This window comes from Mirounga angustirostris, unplaced genomic scaffold, assembly GCF_029215605.1.
Source record: "Mirounga angustirostris isolate CCGP_5_RB_7025 unplaced genomic scaffold, mMirAng1.0.hap1 SCAF_1, whole genome shotgun sequence".
NCBI lineage: Eukaryota > Metazoa > Chordata > Mammalia > Carnivora > Phocidae > Mirounga > Mirounga angustirostris.
In genome coordinates this window covers 160,514,300-160,532,051 of record NW_026991709.1, presented here as the reverse complement: position 1 = coordinate 160,532,051, position 17,752 = coordinate 160,514,300, and the positions used below count along the sequence as shown (strand labels likewise).

At 54.9% G+C, this 17,752-nt stretch overlaps 1 protein-coding gene across 3 annotated transcripts in view; it reads right to left on the bottom strand.

Moving 5' to 3' along the window:
• FBLN2 (fibulin 2) overlaps positions 1 to 17,752 on the bottom strand; it is an 85,012-nt gene that overhangs the window by 51,387 nt on the left and 15,873 nt on the right. For all 3 annotated transcript variants that reach the window (XM_064591518.1, XM_045904258.3, XM_045904259.3), the window contains exon 2: positions 4,534 to 5,889. In XM_064591518.1, coding sequence (XP_064447588.1) covers positions 4,534 to 5,830 — 1,297 coding nt within the window. In that variant the 5' untranslated portion in view covers positions 5,831 to 5,889. The remainder of the gene's footprint in view (positions 1 to 4,533; positions 5,890 to 17,752) is intronic.

Sequence of the window (17,752 nt, the reverse complement as noted above, 5' to 3'; positions counted from 1 at the left end):
CAGCATCTGTCACAGCCCATGCACACACTGGGCACTCAGAAATGACAGGGATGAAGACACGAAGAAATACAAGGGAAATCTGGATCCACCACTCCCTGCGCATGTGTCCTCAGATGAGGGGCCTGATTCCTCTGCTGTAAACTAAGGGGGTGGCAATGAGGATTAAAGAGGTTAATTATCACAGAGTGCTTATAATGGTGCCAGCACAAGACGCAAGCATGACAATGTCTGCAATTAATAGAGTTATTTGAGTTTTAAAGCTTCTCTGTTAACCAGGATGTCAAGCATCCAAAGACCCTTGCCCTGCAGAATCTGGTTACACGAGGGTCCAAGGAAGGGGGCCCTTTCCTGCCACGTGGTCTGGGGCCCACAGAGGTCTTGCTGGAGCCTTTCCCAGGAGGGAGAAACTCCGACTTCCCGAGGGCCACCCTGCCCCCGGGCGCCCTCCCTTGGGGCCCAGAAGTCCCCTGTCTCCCTCCATCATGCCAGCCCAGCGGTAGAAGGGGAAGGCATGCTCACAAAGCCCCCTGAGTGACAACAGACATTGGACCCCTTCTCCCCAGCCCAGGGAGCCGGGCATGTGGCTTCCATTAGGCCACATCTGGACATGCTCAGAGGCAGCCAGGATCCCTGGCACAGCTCCGGCTCAGACAGGACCCCCACCCAAGCCGGGCCTGGGGCAATGGCTGGAAACATCCTTCTCCAGGCCCCAGGGCTGCCATGGCAACATGGCTAGGGGTCATTTCCGGCTCCATGGCCCGCCTCTCAGCCGGCCCCACTGGCGAGCAGGGCACAGCAACCTCCCCAGCTCCTCGGCACTGAGGGCTCCTCCGTCACTTGGGATGCCCCAGCCCTCCCCCCACAAGGTCCCCACTTCCCAAAGGATGCTCCATCGGGCCCCTGACCCCCACCCATCAGGCTTCCCACCGCCCACCCTTCCTGAGCTGCGTGTACTCCATTATGGCCACGAGTAAACGTGTGTGTGCACTTATCCTTGAACACCCCCCTCCCCCAGGAGACCTTAGGAGCGGAGAGGCTGTGCTGGTCTTGTTCAAAGGCACAGTCCCCGGCACAGGGAGGCTGGGCCACAAACATCTGTTGAGGAAATAAACAGGTAGAATGAAGAGCAGAGGGTGACAACCAGCGGCTAACATTTTTAATTACTCAGTGAGTGCTCAGCTCCGTGCCCAGCACTGGACATGAATCAGCTCCTTTCATCTTCAAGACAGCCCCACGAAGCAGGGACCTCCCTGCTGCTTACGGATGGAGGAAAGGAGGCACAAAACGGTAAGCCACTTGCCTGAGTCGTGCAGGTCGTGGAGCAGAACTCGTGAGCTGGTGGGGGGTGGCTGGACGCGGGGTGAGGAGAGGAGGAAAGATGGATGAGGGTGGTCAGTGGCAGGCCAGCCTTGTTTATCTGGCTAGGGCAAGCTCCCCCCCAACCTCCCACACCTTCCTTTCCTTGCATACCAAAACAGCTGCCGGGTCCGTGCCCTGCTAATTATCTCTGGGCTTTGTGGGTCCTGGGCCCTCTGCCAGGACAGCCCTCAGATGGGATAGGGGACACCCCATCAGGGGCCCCTGCCCCAAGCAGCCCTCATCAAAGGCCACACCCCAAAATCCATTTAAGAAAACACAGGACAGAGGAAAAAAAAAACTAGGGCTCCTGAGAACAAAGTAAGTCTCCAAGATTCCAAAGGCCCAGAACCACAGAGAGGTCTCTGGAGCGAGAGGCGGGGGTGGGGGGTGGGGGCTGGGTCTATTTTGGAACCTTTGGAGGCTGCAACCCAAACACGCTGCATGCACCATGCTCCAGTCAGGCCTGCGAGCTCTCCCAGGCACACGTGTACTTCATTACAGCCCCCAACCCACCCCACGCATGCTCCCCACATCCTGCAAGCTCAGAGCTGGGTAAGGAGGAGCCCCCTGAAGCCCACTGCCCTGGTTCCAGCCCACCGACTCCCACCATGTGACCTGGAACCATGAGCCACGCCTCTCCGACCTTGATGTGCTCAGTTTTAAAGAAGGAGCCCACCTCCCCAGCTTGGGGGAAGGATCAGGTCAAAGAAATGGGGCCTGGCACCTCGGAGGTGATCACTCAGCAAGGGTGAGTTCTGTGCCCCACTCACCATAATGGGGCTAGAAGGAGAGCCATCTGGGGTGTGGGGGGGTGATCTTCCCACCAGGTCAGGAGGAGCCTGCAATTTCACCCCCTCACTACATGTGCACAGGCTTTGCACACAGCCTATGCCCAACAAAGGCATAGTACTTAACAGATGGGAAAACGGGGCCCAGGCCAGTTAAGAGACCTGCCCAAGGCCACACAGCTGTGGGCAGCAGGGTGGCTATATGGGAATGCTGCAGAAATCCCGGAGCCCTCTCATGCCCCCTCCTCCAAGAAACCTCCCCACACACCACCCAGACATCCCTCCCTCACAGCCTCCAGTCTGTGGACATGGGCCATAGTGGTCCATTTCTGCCTCCCCAGGGCCCACCAGGGCCTATTCACAGTTAATGCCTAATGAAGGTTTATAGAGAAGGTTTACATATGAGATTGAACAAGACACAGACTCTCAGCTATAGGGAGGGATCTCTAGACAACCAGACAACTGCCTAGGGTACCCTCAGAGGTGAGGCGGTGGAGAGGTGGTGGTGAGGGGATCAGACAAGACATAAAGATTCAGGGAAGGCTTCCTAGAGGAGGTGCTACCTGAGCTGGCTGGGAACAAATGTGTGGAAATGGGTGGAAGAGAGGGGATATGTCGGTGTAAGGTGTTCCTAGGATGGCTGGGAAGCTATGATGAGGAAGGATGGTAGAGGACGTGGCCAGAAAGCCCCCACTGATTCACTCATTTATTTACCCGATATTTACTGAGCACCGACTGTGTTGCCAGGCCCTACTGGAGGCCCTTAGGCATAGCAGAGAAGATGACAGATGTGGTCCCTCCACTCATGGCACTAACATTCTACAGGGGTGACAACATTAAACAAGTTAACTACATGCTACAATGTCAGGTATTGCTAGGACAAATTAAAGCAGGGTAAGAGGAAGGTGGAGTGCTCTTTTAACTGGGTGGTCAGAGAAGGCCTCTCTGGGGAGGTGACCTGGAAAAGAGAGCCACATGGACACCTGGGAGAGCATGTCAAGAGGGGGTGGCAAGTGCAAAGGTCCTGGGGCTGGAAGGTACCTGAAAGGGGCTAGGAAGCCAGTACTAAGCAGAGTAGTTGAGGGAGAAGGTCAATAGGGACTGAGTGTTTATGTCCCACTCCCAACTTCATATGTTAAAACCCTAATGGGGGGAGGGGTCAGTTAAGCATCTACCTTCAGCTCAGGTCATGATCCCGGGGTCCTGGGATCAAGCCCCACATCGGGCTCTCTGCTCAGTGGGAAATCTGCTTCTTCCTCTTCCTCTGCCCCTCCCACTGCCCCACTTGTGCTCGCTCGCTCTCTCAAATAAATAAATAAAATCTTAAAAAAAAAAAAACCCTAATAGGAATGGTTTGTGGAGACAAACCTTTGGGGATGTAATTAGGCCATGGGGTGGATCCCTCATGATGGGATTAGTGCCCTTCTAAGAAGAGATGTAAGAAAACTTGCTCCTTCTCTGTGTATTTCAGATGAGATGCACCCTCATCTGTCATGCAAGGATGCAATGAGCAGATGGCCATCTGCAAACCAGGAGGCGGGCTCTCACCAGACACCACGTCTGCCAGCACCTTGATCTTGGCCTTCCCAGCCTCCAGAACTGTGAGAAATAAATGCTTGGGGTGTAAGCCCCCGGTCTATGACATTTTTGTAACAGCAGCCAAAACAGACTAAGACAAGGGTGATGGAGAGGTGGTGCAGGAGGTCACAGGGCTGACTGGGGCAGAGCCTGTGGCCCTGGAGAGAGCTTTGGCTTCTACTCTGAGTAGGTGGGAGCCCGGCAGGTGTTGCACAGAGCAGGGACGAGAATGATGTGTGTGTTAACACCACCCCTGGCTGGCAGGGGTGGCAGCCCTAGTCCTGGGCTCTCGCAAGGAGCCCCCATGAGAGACCACATCTCTTCTGCTGTCACCTCAGAGACCAAGAACACAGCCACGCCCAGAGGCTACTGTCAAGGGGGGATGGAAGCAAGCAGCTGGACCAGGTCTGCGAAACTCCCCACTTCCTGCCAGGGCACCTGTGGACCCCACCCCTAGGCCCAACCTGCACCTGAGCTGGAACCCTCCTCGGGGAACTCCAGCCCTGAGAAGGTATGCCTAAGAGGCCCTCAACCACAGCCCCACCAGGTAGCCCAGCACCTACTGCAAGAGGGACTTCAGCCCTACCAACCCACTCCATCCCTAGGAGGGCAGCCAGGGAGAAAGTACCACCTCAGAGCCACCTGCCCTGCAGTGGTATGGGCTGGGCTGACTGTCCCTAGCCTGGTCCCACAGACCCAGCTTCTCCAGCCCCAGGCAACTGTGCAGAGAGCTGGGGGCCCTGACGGGGCCCTGAGACTGCCCTTCCCTGGGCTGAGTGCCCTTGGAGGAACTAGAATAGGGTCTTACCTTCAGGGTTACCTCTGGGGACAGAATGAACAGAGTTGGGGTCTGTGTCCTCCTCTGGCCGAGAACGGGGCAGAACCGGAGGCTGCTTGGGCACTTCCTGGGTAGGTGGGACCCAGGCTGCCTCTTGGGGAGATAGGGTCAGGATGGTGTGGGTGCTGGGCTTCATCGTGCCCCCAGGAGAGCTCGGTGTGGCCTGTGATGGGGGGACACTGGCCGTGCTTGACCCCAGAACGGGCCTGGCTCCCCCCTGCCCAGCACTGTGGGAGGTGGCCTGAGCTTCTGGAATTAAGTTCTCTTCAGGCCCTGCCCTTGCCTCTGCCTTGTCATCTTGGGCAGTGAGACCAGGCCCAGTTGGTCCTGGAGTGGGTGGTCCATCCAGCCCCGTGGGGCCGCCTGCTGCTGGCTGCTCCCTGGTGGCCAATTCCTCTGTCTCCTCCTGCCCTTCACCCTGGCTGTCTTCTGTCACTCTCCTGGCTTTGGCTTGCACAGGGGCCGGGGGACCCAGGGCAGCAGCCGCCGTGGGCCTAGGGAGGGCGGCCGGCCAGCGGGTGGCCTGGATGGCGGAGGACAGCTGACTGCCGCCTCCCAGAGCAGCTGGGCCCCCAGCGCCTGCCTGGAGCTCGCCCGCTAGGGCCGCTGCAGCTTCCGCCTCAGCCACCTCCTGGTCATAGCTGTAGGGGTCTTCGTAGTGTCGCTCGGGGTCACCCTCCTCCGCGTCCGAGAAGTTCCCGGCGGCAGCCGCGGGCACGGCTTCGGCGTCTCCACGGCAACCAGGGAGCTGGTAGCAGATGAGCTCGCCCCCAGCGTCCGGACAGTGGCAGGCCCGGCAGGGCGACAGGTGGACAGTGTGGCCGGCGGCGTACTTGCGCCCGGTGTGGACGCAGCCCACCTGGCCGCACTGCGGGCAGCTGTCGGCCGCCACCACGGCCTCGATGCAGTTGGGGGGCAGCTCCGGGCACAGCATGAACTGGCAGCTGATCTTGCCGCCGCCCGGCGGGCAGGAGCACTCGGTGCTGCCGAAGTCCACGAAGTAGGACTGGCCGGCGGGCACGCGGCCGCGCACAAAGCCGCCCTGCAGGCAGTCGTAGTACTGGTAACCCTCGCACGCACAGCCCTGCTGCACGCACGTGGCGCAGCAGGCACCCGGCTCCAGCGCCTCCTCGATGCAGTTCTCCAGTGGTGCGCACTCGACGCCAGTGCAGTCCTGCCTCGGGGCGGCCGTGCCGGTGCGCGGACCCAGGGCCAGGGCCAGGGCCAGGGCCAGCCAGGCTCCCGCAGGCTCCCGGAGCCGCGCCATGGTCCCACGGCCGGCCCAGCTGCTGCCTCGAGATGAACCGTGTCCTCTGCTGCGAGGCCCTGGGGGAACGGGAAGGAACAGCCGTCAGCGCCCCGCGGGGGCCCACCCACGTGGACACACGCCAGCGCACACACACGCACGGCTGGACAGCGCCCCAGCCGGCTTCCCTCCCACGCGCGCACCCCTGGAGTACAGCACACGCACGTGCGCCCAGGCACGTCTGCTCAGATGCACAGACGGGGGCCTCGGCCGTCGCTCACGAGCCACAGGTGTCAGCGTGCGGGGCCGCTGACCCCCCACCCTCGCCTGCCTTCTGACACATGCCCTCTGAGTGGGAGCCTCCTGCCCACCGCCCCTCCCCCCCACACCCCCCTGCATTCTCACTCACACTCATTCAGGGCACACGTCTGGCGTCTCACACCCTTGGTGACAGGCACACAGTTACACACGCACTGTCTCACCCACAGCCTCATCCATGTGCCAGGACACCACAGGTGGTCTCTCTCTCTCTCTCACACACACACACACACACACACACACACGACCACCCAAATGATTTCTCTCCCCACCGAAGTCCAACTCGATTCCCAGCCATCCACCAAGAGGCCTGGCTGCCAGCCAGACAATATGGTCAGGTAGATGCTGGGCACGAACAAGCCCCCTCCCAGGCTGTGGCACAGCCAGCCAAGCCCCCCACCGTAGCCCTCACACCGCAGGGCTCAGGAACACCACCGTCCCCCCCTCCCCCACCGCAGAAGACTCCCTCGGACTACAAGTTTAGCCACAGGAGAGGTTCCTGCCAATGTCCTTGGCTGCCTCTGTAAATATTACCACCATTCCCAGAATTATTCTAGATACCTGCTGTCCTTAACACCCCCACCCCCCAAGTCCTGCTCACTCTCCCCCAGGAACAGCTCTCCACTCTGCCCCTTCCATCTGTTTCCTTGGCCCCACCCCAGCCCCAGCCTCACCTCCCATCTGCCCTGGGATATGCCCTCCTGCCCTCCCCAACCCTACTCAGCCCTTCCTCTGCAAAGCCCATATGACCTGAGAGCAGCTGACCCCAACACACCGTGGCCCCAAGCCCCATGGAGGCTTCCCTGCTCCAGCAAGGAAAGGTCCGTGGTCCCAGTGGGAACCGCCCTGACCCTGCCCTCACTCCCAGACATGGGCTCCTTCTCCACCCACCGCAGTGAGGCTGAGCTATTGTTTGCAGTCACTTTGCTAAAACTGTCTGGCTTTCCAAAAAAAGGAGGGAGAAAAACAATAAAGTGGCATCCCAAGTATTTTAAGTGCTTATTATTTCAAACCTATAAATATAATAATTTCAAACATTTCAACATTCAAACAAACAATATAATAGTAACTTCTCTAAAAGTTTCTGACAAGAGGAGACAGGGAGCAGAGAGCATTGCCACCACTGTTTCTAGAGGAAGCAGCCTTATGCTGCCGCACCCGCCCCCCCCCCCCAGCCCCCCACCCCAAGCGATCCCCAGGGCAGGGCGAGCAGGCAGGACTGGAGTGGAGTACAAGGATCTGAGTCGAGGAGGGCAGTGACAGCGACTCAGCACCCAGCACAGCGGGACAAGGAGGTCGGCCTCTGCCAGCCAACCAGAACTGACTGAGCAGGTCCTATGTGCAGGGCACCTTAGAACTGGGGGGTTCTCAGCAAATAAGACAGATCCACGGCCATGCTGCCAGCTCAGTCTCTGATGTGGGGAGGCAGGTAATAAACCCACAGCAAAGCAGTAGATTACTGAATGCCTGGCAGTAGTAAGTACAATGGATAAATAAATGACAGAAAGCAAGAAAGTGGGCAGGAAGTGACTGGGGCTGTGGGAAAGCCCATTTTAGCCAGGGTGGTCAAGCGAGGCTTCTCTAAGGAAGTGCCATTTCATCTGAGACCTGAGGGAATCAAAGGAGACAGTCATGTGAATATCTGGAGGTAAAGGCATATCTGTATGTCAGCCAACCGAACAGCAAATGCAAAGGGCCTGAGCAGCAGGAGGGAGATGAGGAACAGCAGAGGGCCACCATAGTCTGGGAGAGCTGAGGTTTTGGACCAAGGACCTGGAAGGATGGAGCTCTGGCTTCCTGAGGCAGGGAAGGCTGCCAAAGGAGGGCCTGCAGAGAGATGTGCAGCCCAGTTTGGGCCATGCCAAATTTGAGAAGCCCAAGGAAAGTCCAAATGAATTTGGTAAAGACACAAACGGACATCCACCCCTGCCCCCCAACCAAGAAGCCATCTCAGGTGAGTGGGTGGGGGAGGGGGCTCTATAAAGTGGCGCTAGGAATCGGCTGTAGGGAGAACTGGGGCCTGTGGTCCCCCCTGACCAGGTCAATGACCCTCTACCTGGAGATTGTGGGGCACGAAAGCCCGAAAGTGGCCTGAGTCCACTCTCAATAGCGTCATTTAAGAAAGGAAACCTTTGCAAACCAAGACCCAAACCCTCCTCCCACCTCCATCTTGCTCACATGAACAATGCATCCCCAAGAGGCAAATATTCCCGCCACAGGCTGGCAGGCTTCTTCCAGAGCTTCTCCCAGAGGAACTTTGTTCCCAGCCAGCCCTGCCACACTCCACCCCATCTCACATTTTCCCACAAGTTGGTCCCCTAGTTCCTCTCGGCCCCTGGGTGCCCTGGCCCCCCCAAGTGTCACATTCTACCCACACCTAGGTGATTCTAGGTCTTGGGTTCGCCCATCATCCCCACCCCAGGCCCAGGAGAAGCGTAAAGAACATCAGGCCTTGGCTTTGTGTACTCCTCATTTGCTGTGCAACCCTGAGCCAGGCCCTTGCCCTCTCTGAGCCTGCATTTGTATACAGTGAAGAGGCTCCACCACACCTCAGGTCACAACAGGGGGCCCACGGGTTCTGGGGTTCTAGTCAGCCAACTCGTGTGTTTTGTTTATCCCACACAGTGGGTTTTAGCTTTAAGTTAGTTAATCAGCATTTACAAACTGGAAATATTCACATGAAAATTCAGGTTTCTAAAAAAGAAAAAAAAAAGAGAAAGAAAATTTCTGACTCCTCTTGAAAACCACCGAGCCCTAGCCACCCTGAGATGTCACATGGGGTATGGGCTCCTGCTCCCCACAAAGCCTATGTGACTTACATGTGGTTGGCTGTGCTTGAATTCAGGGTCCCCCCCAGGCTCACTCCTAAACTGGGAACCTCATGCTCATTCCTATGGTCTCCAGCTGGAAGAATGGAAGTCTGGGGCTCATGACATGCTGCTCAGAGCCTCCTAGTGCTGTCTGACGGTTGTGTGCCCACCTGTGAGAGGGGTGGGACCAACGGAAATGTGTTCAGAGGAGGTAGCCCAATGGGGAGGGTCCCGAGCCCCTTAGGGTGGCTCACCTGGAGAAGAGCAGCCTCAGAAAGCCCTGGTATATCTCCACAGCTGTTCTGGGTAGGTCAGGACCCACAGGTGTGTATGAAGGGTGGAGGGGGTAGATCTCAGCTCCACAAGGGAATAGTTTTCGCCAGCTCAAGCATTAGACCAGGCTGCTAGGGGAAAGGGGTAAGCTCCCTGTCCGTGGAGATAAGCAAGCGGGGCTGGAAACACACAGGTGAGAAGTAGGAGAGCACAATCTCTACACTGCTGTTCTCAGATTGAAACGTGTCCCTCCTGGAGACTCCAGCTGCTGTTTTCCCACGGCCCCCACAGCAAGTGGCCCCCTTCATGTCTGGCTTCTGCAGACATGCCCCCCCTTCCAATCTAAAAAGAGGAGCCACAAGGGGAGGGGCTGAGAAAAGGAGGCTGACCTCCCTGCAGGGGGGAGCCCCAGCAGCCAGACTGTGGTCACAAACAAAGAGCCTCCAGCCAGGCTGCCCAGTGCCAGCAGGCTGGGTCACACACTCCCAAGGTGGGAACTTATCAGGGACCAGGGAAAGGCAGAGTCAAACCCACACAGCTTCTTCTCTGTACCCATCCCACTGGCAAAGCTGGCTAACGTATGCACATTCATAATAACAAAACTGTGATTATGACAAGGCCAGCTGGCCCAAGTGACCATGGGAGCAGACACCCCTGGAGAGGGCCGTCTATGCAGTTAGGTCCCCAAGCATGTGCAGTGCACACAGGCCGCGTCCTCCTGTCCAGTGAGCTATCCAGAGAAATCTGCAGAGGTCCACATGTCCACAGTGGTCACCAGGTATTCGTCTGGTGGTAGGTGGGGACCCAGCAGACGCAGGCCACAATGCTGTTCCTTGTCCCTAGATCCACTCCCTGCCCTCCTCCACCCTGCTCTGCACCTGGGAGGCTGACCTCTCCTGCATCCCTCAATGGCAGCCACTGACAAGAGATCAGAGGATAGAGTATCTATTCCCCATCTCCCACCCCCCTTCCCTCCAGGGCAGGGGTTGGTAGTGGCTGACCCCTCCCCCAAAGGCCACAACTCCAGTTGGGTGACCCTGCTGGGTTCGGAGAGCTGCCTCTCCCCAGCCCCTGCAGGCCCAGGGTGCTAAGGACTCCCCACCCACCACCGCGACTCCAAGCACAGCCCAAACCCCTAGAGTTCCCCCGACCCTGCCCACACCTAGGTTCTATGACTCTTCATTAACCACTCCTCTGGTAAACCCTGGGAGCCCCCCATCCCATTCCCTGCTGGGACCCTGCCAGACACATCCTTGTGAGGACCCCACAGAATGCTAGGTCGATGATTTGGTGTGCACAGAGCAACAAGGATGGACCTTAAAAATAGAACACGAAGGGGCACCTGGGTGGCTCAGTTGTTAAGTGTCTGCCTTCGGCTCAGGTCATGATCCTAGAGTCCTGGGATCGAGCCCCACATCAGGCTCCCTGCTCAGAGGGAAGCCTACTTCTCCCTCTCCCACTCCCCCTGCTTGTGTTCCCTCTCTCACTGTGTCTCTCTCTGTCAAATAAATAAAATCTTAAAAAAAAAAAAAATAGAACACGAAGTGGAACAGGTTAAGAAACAGAACAAGCTAGCCCAACACTGTTCATGGGGAGTAAAAATACACATGCGCAAAGTAAAATATACCATTTGCAAAACACAGGCAAACAGATATGCACTGAGCAGAGCTGGAAGTCTGCCATAGTGGGAAAACGGAATGGCATGGGGAGCAAAGATAATGGGAATAAACCAACCAATAAAATAAAAGCAGGACCCTGCAGAGACCAAGATAATAGTGTGTTATTAGCTGAGGAGTATAATTAACTCAACTCTTAGTGCCTGAGGTTTAGCTGAAAAAACAAAAAGAATCCCACGTCCTAACTGGGCCCCTCTATAAGCAGGAACCCCACCAGCCTGAGGGAGGGTTCAGGTCGGGGGTCCTTCCTGCACCCCGCTCCACAGTGGCATGGCCACATGACCACACCCAGCCAATCCACAAAGTTCATCCCCCCTTTGCTGGGATTGGCTGAGGGATGGGCCTGGGGACCCGTGTAACCTGTGAGACTCAGAACTCCAACTGCTCCCACAGGGGAGTGGCAGTAGGGATGCTGAGCTGCCTGTATGAGGCCTGGTGGCTTCCACTTGGTTCTCTGAGGCCACCGAGGCACCAGGGAAGATGTGTGACCACCCTACCGATGAGACCACATGAGCCACGGCCCTGGGCATGTGAGTCCATTCTGGAGGCCCCCACCCGCCCGGAGGCCAGGTGAACACCACTGATGTCCCCAACTGATGCTGAAAGGAGCCAAGGCCTGCCTAAATTCCTGAGCAAATTACATGAGTGTTGTTGATCTCAGCTGCCAGGGGTCGGGGTAGTTGGTCATGCAGCAATAGATAACCAGAACCACTGGGATCTAAGCAGTGAAACACAGATGGTCGGGAGGTGAGACATTCCACAGGACAAATGTTCCCCGCCGCTTTGGCACATAGGAAAAGCAGGCAGAGGGGAGGCTGCTCCAGATCCACAGAGGCCTGAGATAGAACATCCCTATTCATGTGGGGTTCCTGATCAGCCCTGGGTGTGAATAAACCCGATGAGAAAGTCATCTCAGCTCAATGAGGGGTTCCAAGGAGGGACTGAGGACCAGCCGATCATTCTGTGAGGTGTGACGGCTGGCAAATACCGGCATGTTTTAAAGATTAATGCTTTCTCATTTTTTAATTAATCCTTTATCTATGTATCACGCCTGTAAGATGCCCTAACATATTTCAGCATGGATAGCAGTCAAAAGCAAAATGTCCAAATGTTCACAACTGTGAAATCTAGGTGATGGGTGTCTGGTGTCCTTTCTGGTCTTCTGGGTTTCAGTCTGCCACTCCCTACAATGAACAGCCACCATCGGTGTGGAGGTGGGACCGAAGGTCAGGGAGCCACTGACACTCACAGCTGGGAGAGCGTCCAGCTCGGTGGGGTGAGTCTTTGACTCCCAGAACTAGAGATCCCGGAGGCGGCTCCAGGCAGGACCAGTGGGCCGGTTGAGGTCATGGTCCAGGCTGCTAATAGCTTTGGTCTTTGTTGATGGGACACCTGCTGTGGGTGGGGGCAGTGGGGATTCTGTGGTAGCCCAGGGTCAGGTTCTCATGGGTGGGGTGGGTGTGCACTCGGGAAGGGTCTCTTCCCAGGGAGCATCCCCTGAGACAGGTGGCTGAGCGCACTGTGTGGAGACATGTCTACTCTCCTCCTCACCCCCCACCCCAGGGGGTGGGGGGTGGGCAGCGTCAGGGAGGGAGATCTCTGAGCAGAGTCAGAGGTGCCTTGGGGTGCTGCTCGAACCTCAACGACCCTCCCTCGCTCTGGCTGCAAGCTCCTCTCTCTGCTGCCCTCAGGACTGCCGCCCCCAAACTGAAACATGCATCTCTGCAGCAAGTTGGCACCACTTCCCACAGCTCCCATCCACAGCAGGGCCAGATGAGAACTCTCTGGGCTGGCAAGGCCATGCTGTACCCCCCGCATGGCCCTGGGAGACACTGATTCATCGCTGGTGCTGTTATCAAAAGTGGGGTCTGGCTTCACGTAGCATCAAATCACAAGATAAGGAAATGCTTCCCTTCCCCGGTCTTCTGATCCTTCTGATCCTGACAAGAACAGGCTTGCCAAAGCTAGCAAATAAAAATACAGGACAAGCAGTTGTGGGGGAACTTCAGATAAGCAATGTGCAAATGTTTAGCATAAGCATGTCCTGCACAATACTGGAGACATACTTATTCGTTGTGTATCTGGAATTCCAATTTAACTGGGCATCCCACATTTTTACCGGGCAACCCCAGACAAGAAAAAAAGCTCAGGTTGGTGCTGGTATGGCTTCAGCACCTTCTAAATATTTGCAGGGGATCTCTCTTTTAAACAAGAGACAGCTATATCAAAACACTGGGACTTTCAAGCGGTGGGGGATGACAGAAGAGAAATAAACATACGAGGCCCTTGTAGACACACCAGTTACAAACAAGTGAGTCATCAGGGCCACCTGGTCCTGCTCCTCCCAGAAGCCCGCCCCGAACAGCTGCCCTCTGCCCCCAAGTTCAACCAGAGGGTGGTCACAAACCAGCCAACTGCTCACAGGACACATCTGGGGGCCCACGTGTGCTCTTGAAATTAGTTGCTGATATTCTAACATTTCAATGCCATTAATTTATCATTAATTTAGTGGTATAACATTTAAAATCTGAACACTTTGCACTGAAGCTAGACCCCCCAACTTCTCCCGGAAAACCAGAGGGTAGGGCCTGAGAACAGGGCTCTTCTGGTCCACAGCAAGTCCATACTCACTCCCCATTTGCATCAGTGGGTTCCCTGGGTCACTGTCCCCTTGGACCCCCTTAGGCCTTGGGCTTCTTATCCACGCCCAAAGTTGGGAGGCCCAGAGGAGGTGGGAGTTCCTGCCCCTTCCTGCCCAGGGTCTCCTCCTGAATGTCCTGGTCTCCTGGGTTAGGACCCATCTCTTCTCTAAGTGGCAGACAGTGGGAATTTTGCCCCCTTGCAAGGTGCCTGCTACCACCCAGGTGGCCTAGCAGGTCACAGTGTATCACTCCTATCAGATTCCAACCGCATCCCACAGTCATACAAGATACACAACGCGGTAGGGAATACAGGGGTTACACACTGTCTTAGATGGTGACCCCCAGAGGCAGAACCTGACATGGGTTCTCATACATATGACTTACTGGGGGACAAAACTGAGCGAAGATGGGGTATTGGCTAGAGTCCAGCACTAGCCTGATCCCTGGGGAGCCCTGAGGAGTGTGACTGGCACCCCAGGACTTGTCCCACTCAGGGACCTCAGTCAGTCACTGGCCAAGGGCCACAGTGGGGTGAAGAGGGAAGGATTACCTCCCAGGCATGTAGTGGGAGGCAATGCCTGTTGGCCAAGGGCAAGCCTCTGCAGAAGGACGCAGGTGGGAGCCATTAGCAGGAACACCTGGAGCATCTGGGGGATGAGAGGGACCAGACGGGGCACCAGCAGTGACCACAGTATCTCTCACCCACATGCACACACACACCCCCACACACACAGGGCAGAAGCAGATAAAACAGTAGAGTCCTAGGAAGTGTCCCCAAACCTACCCTTAATTTATAATTTAGTCTGAGATCACCCCAGGCACAGAAAGGTAAGAAAGTATTTACTAAAAATAGTGTTTGCCCACCCATGCTCATTGCAGCATTATTCACAATAGCCAAAAGGCAGAAGCAACCCAGGTGTCCATCAACAGGTGAGTAGATAAACAAAATATGGTCTATACCTACACTGGAATATTATTCAGCCTTAAAAAGGAAGGAAGTTCTGACATAGACTACAGCATGGACGACCACTGCAGACAATGTGAAATGAAGCAGGCACCACAAGACAAATCCTATAGATCCCACTTATCTGAGGTCCCTACAGTCATCAAGTCGATAGAGACAGAAAGGATGGTGGGTGCCAGGGGCTGGAGTTAGGGGAGGTGGGGAGCTGTTTCATGGGGACAGAGTGTCAGTCTGGGAAGATGAAAAAATCATGGAGATAGATGGTGGGGATGGTTGCACCACAGTATGAATGTGCTTAATGCCACCAAACTGTACACTTAAAAGTGGCCAAGATGGTCAATTTTCTACTATGTGTATTTTACTACAATAAAAAGTAAAAACACATGCACTGTGGAGCCAGAAGTGAATAATGGAAGAGCACAGAGAGGAGAGGAAAGAAGGAACCGCACTGCAGGCCCCATAGGAAACAAGGGCTGCCCCCGACACCTCCCCTTGATAGTAAGCTTCCTGGCAGCCAAAGCCAGAGGGAAATTAGAGGATGACCTCGTGCTCCTTGTCTGATCAGAGGAAGTCATCTAGTTCATTGGGAAAAATAAACTTGTTCTTGGCACAAAATGTTAGCAGGGATTTTAGCTGTTGGTTAGGTTCATACTCAACTATCACTTCCTCAGTGCCAACACAATGACAAACACCGGACCCAGGCTTTCCAAGAAGGTTTATTTTTTTTAAAAGATCTTATTTATTTATTTGAGAGAGAGAGAGAGAGGACAAAAGCAGGGGTGAGCAGCAGAGGGAGAGGGAGAAGCAGACTCCCCACCGAGCAGGGAGCCTAATGTGGGGCTCGATCCCAGGACCCTGAGATCATGACCTGAGCTGAAGGCAGACACTTAACCAACTGAGCCACCCAGACACCCCAAGGTTTATTTTATTAACCATGCTCTGCAGATAGGGAAACCCAGGCCCAGACAGAGTCAATGATCTGCCCAAGGTCATATCACCAGTAAAAGGTGGCATGGGGATTTGAACCCAGGTCTGTCTAGCTAAGGGAATACAGCCAGAATCCTTTAGCTTGTAGATACTCATCACACACCTGCTACCTGTCACCCTCTATTATAGGTACTGGGATGAGGCAGTGAACCAAACCAACAAAGGGGCAATGGGGCCAATATTGGCGGAGGGAAGAAACAGGGAACAAATGAATAAGAAGATAATACAGGCATTGTGAAGAACGGGGACTGGTGCACTTCTCTGGCAAGAGTGGTCAGAGCAGGGGCACCTTGGTGGTGCTGTCGGTTAAGCATCTGACTCTTGGTTTCAGCTCAGGACATAATCTCAGGGTCCTGGGATCAAGCCCGCATCGGGCTCCGTGCTCAGTACAAGTCTGTTTGAGATTCTCTCTCCCTCTCCCTCTGCCCCCTACCCGCTCGTGCTCATTCTCTCTCTCTAAAATAAATCAATAAATCTTAAAAAAAAAAAAAAAAGGTGAATGGTCAGAGCAACCACATGTAAGAGGTGACATTCCAGCTGAGACTTGCCTGGCAAAAATGTGGTGGCCATGCAAAGATCTGGGGAGTGGCATCCAGGCAGTGATAAGAGCACGTGCAAGGCCCTGAGGCAGGAACCAGCTTGACACATTGTGGCTGGTATGCAGGAAACAGAGAAGACAGCAGGATATGATGAGGTGAGCAACAAGAGGAGAAAAGATAGAAGTAGAGATGTGAAAATCAAGGAAAGAAAGAAGCTCCAAAGAGGAGGTCCATCACTCCCCCATGTGCAGTGCCCCAGAGAACTCGGCAAAGCATCCAGTACATATAACAGACACTGTTTCAACAGGGTGATGGGGGGCACCACTAGGTCCAGCACACTGGGAATTCAAGAAGGAACTACAGGGGGGCCTGGGTGGCTCAGTTGGTTGAGCATCCGATTCTTGATTTCGGCTCAGGTCACGATCTCAGGGTCATGGGATCGGGCCCCAGGTCACCTGTTTGAGATTCTCTCTCTTCCTCTCCCTCTGCCCCCCCATTCACGCTCTCTCCCCCACCCCCTCTCCAAAAAGAAAAAGAAAACAAAAAAGAAGGAACTACAGACATCCTTTTCAAGGAGTCCAAGGAAGATTCCAGTCTATAAAGTCTGAAACCAGGTAAAACCTAAACAACATCATATAGGGAACACAAAAATGGGAGACAGAACTAAAAAGCCAAATTAGAATGGCCACCATAGAAGTCTGGTGATGGGTACGTGGTGGGGGGAGGGGCACAGGGAAGGACCACAGGAGCTCCTGGGTATGGGCACTGTCCTCCTGAATCCCCCAGGTAGTGGTCACTCGAGGGTACGCTTTTATGTGCTTTCTTTTATGTGTGCTTTTTCACAATAAAAGAGATTTTTTAAAAGAAAAGAAAAGAAAAAAAGAGCCACTTATAGCAGTCCAGGAAAAGAAAACAAGAGCAAGAAAGGGTGTTGGCAGAAGAAATGGGAAGGAGGGGAGGGATGTGAAAAATAGTCACAAATTACCGAAAGAAAGTGATCACATTTGGCTTCCGTCTTTAAAGTCTTATTTCCCTTCATTTCCTTGTAGGCGAAAGTCTTTACAATCGCTGATATGGTTGGCAAGAAGACAAGGCTGGCCATGAGAAGAACGGTAAAGGGTAAATGAATAAAAAGGGCCAGGGGCGTGTTGGGGAGGTGGGGTCTTTGTCCCTGCACTGGGAAAACCAGAAGGCACAGGTGGGTGGCCTGAGACCCCCGAGGAGAGGGGAGGGGCTGGGTCCAGAGTGCTGGGGGACACTGGGTCTCTGAGCCAACTCTGGGTACAAAGTGCTGACAAGCATCGGGGGCCCCAGGTGGGACAGAGAGAGGGGCTGGGAGACTCACAGGCTCACTGGCCCCTGGGGACCGCCAAAGGGGTGAGCTCATGAAAACACTGTGAAAAATCATCCTTCAAGTAGAACAGCCAGGGTATTTTCCCCTCCCTGCCCTCTCCTCCCTAAAAAGAAAAAAAGAAAAAATGAAATGAATAAAAAGCTCCCTAAAGCCTGGGTGAGAGCTGACCCTGTGTATATAATCACTAATCTCATTACCAGCATAAGCAGGTGAAAAATTACAAAGATGAATGTGCATAACTTATAATCAACCTTTGAGAAAAAGAAAATGTTGCTTTTGGCACCAGGAGGGAGCTGCTATTTTCCTTCCCTACAAGTCACAACTCTGGAAAGAGGAAATGCTCCCAGGGAGGAGCAATGAGAAATGGGCCTGCCCACAGC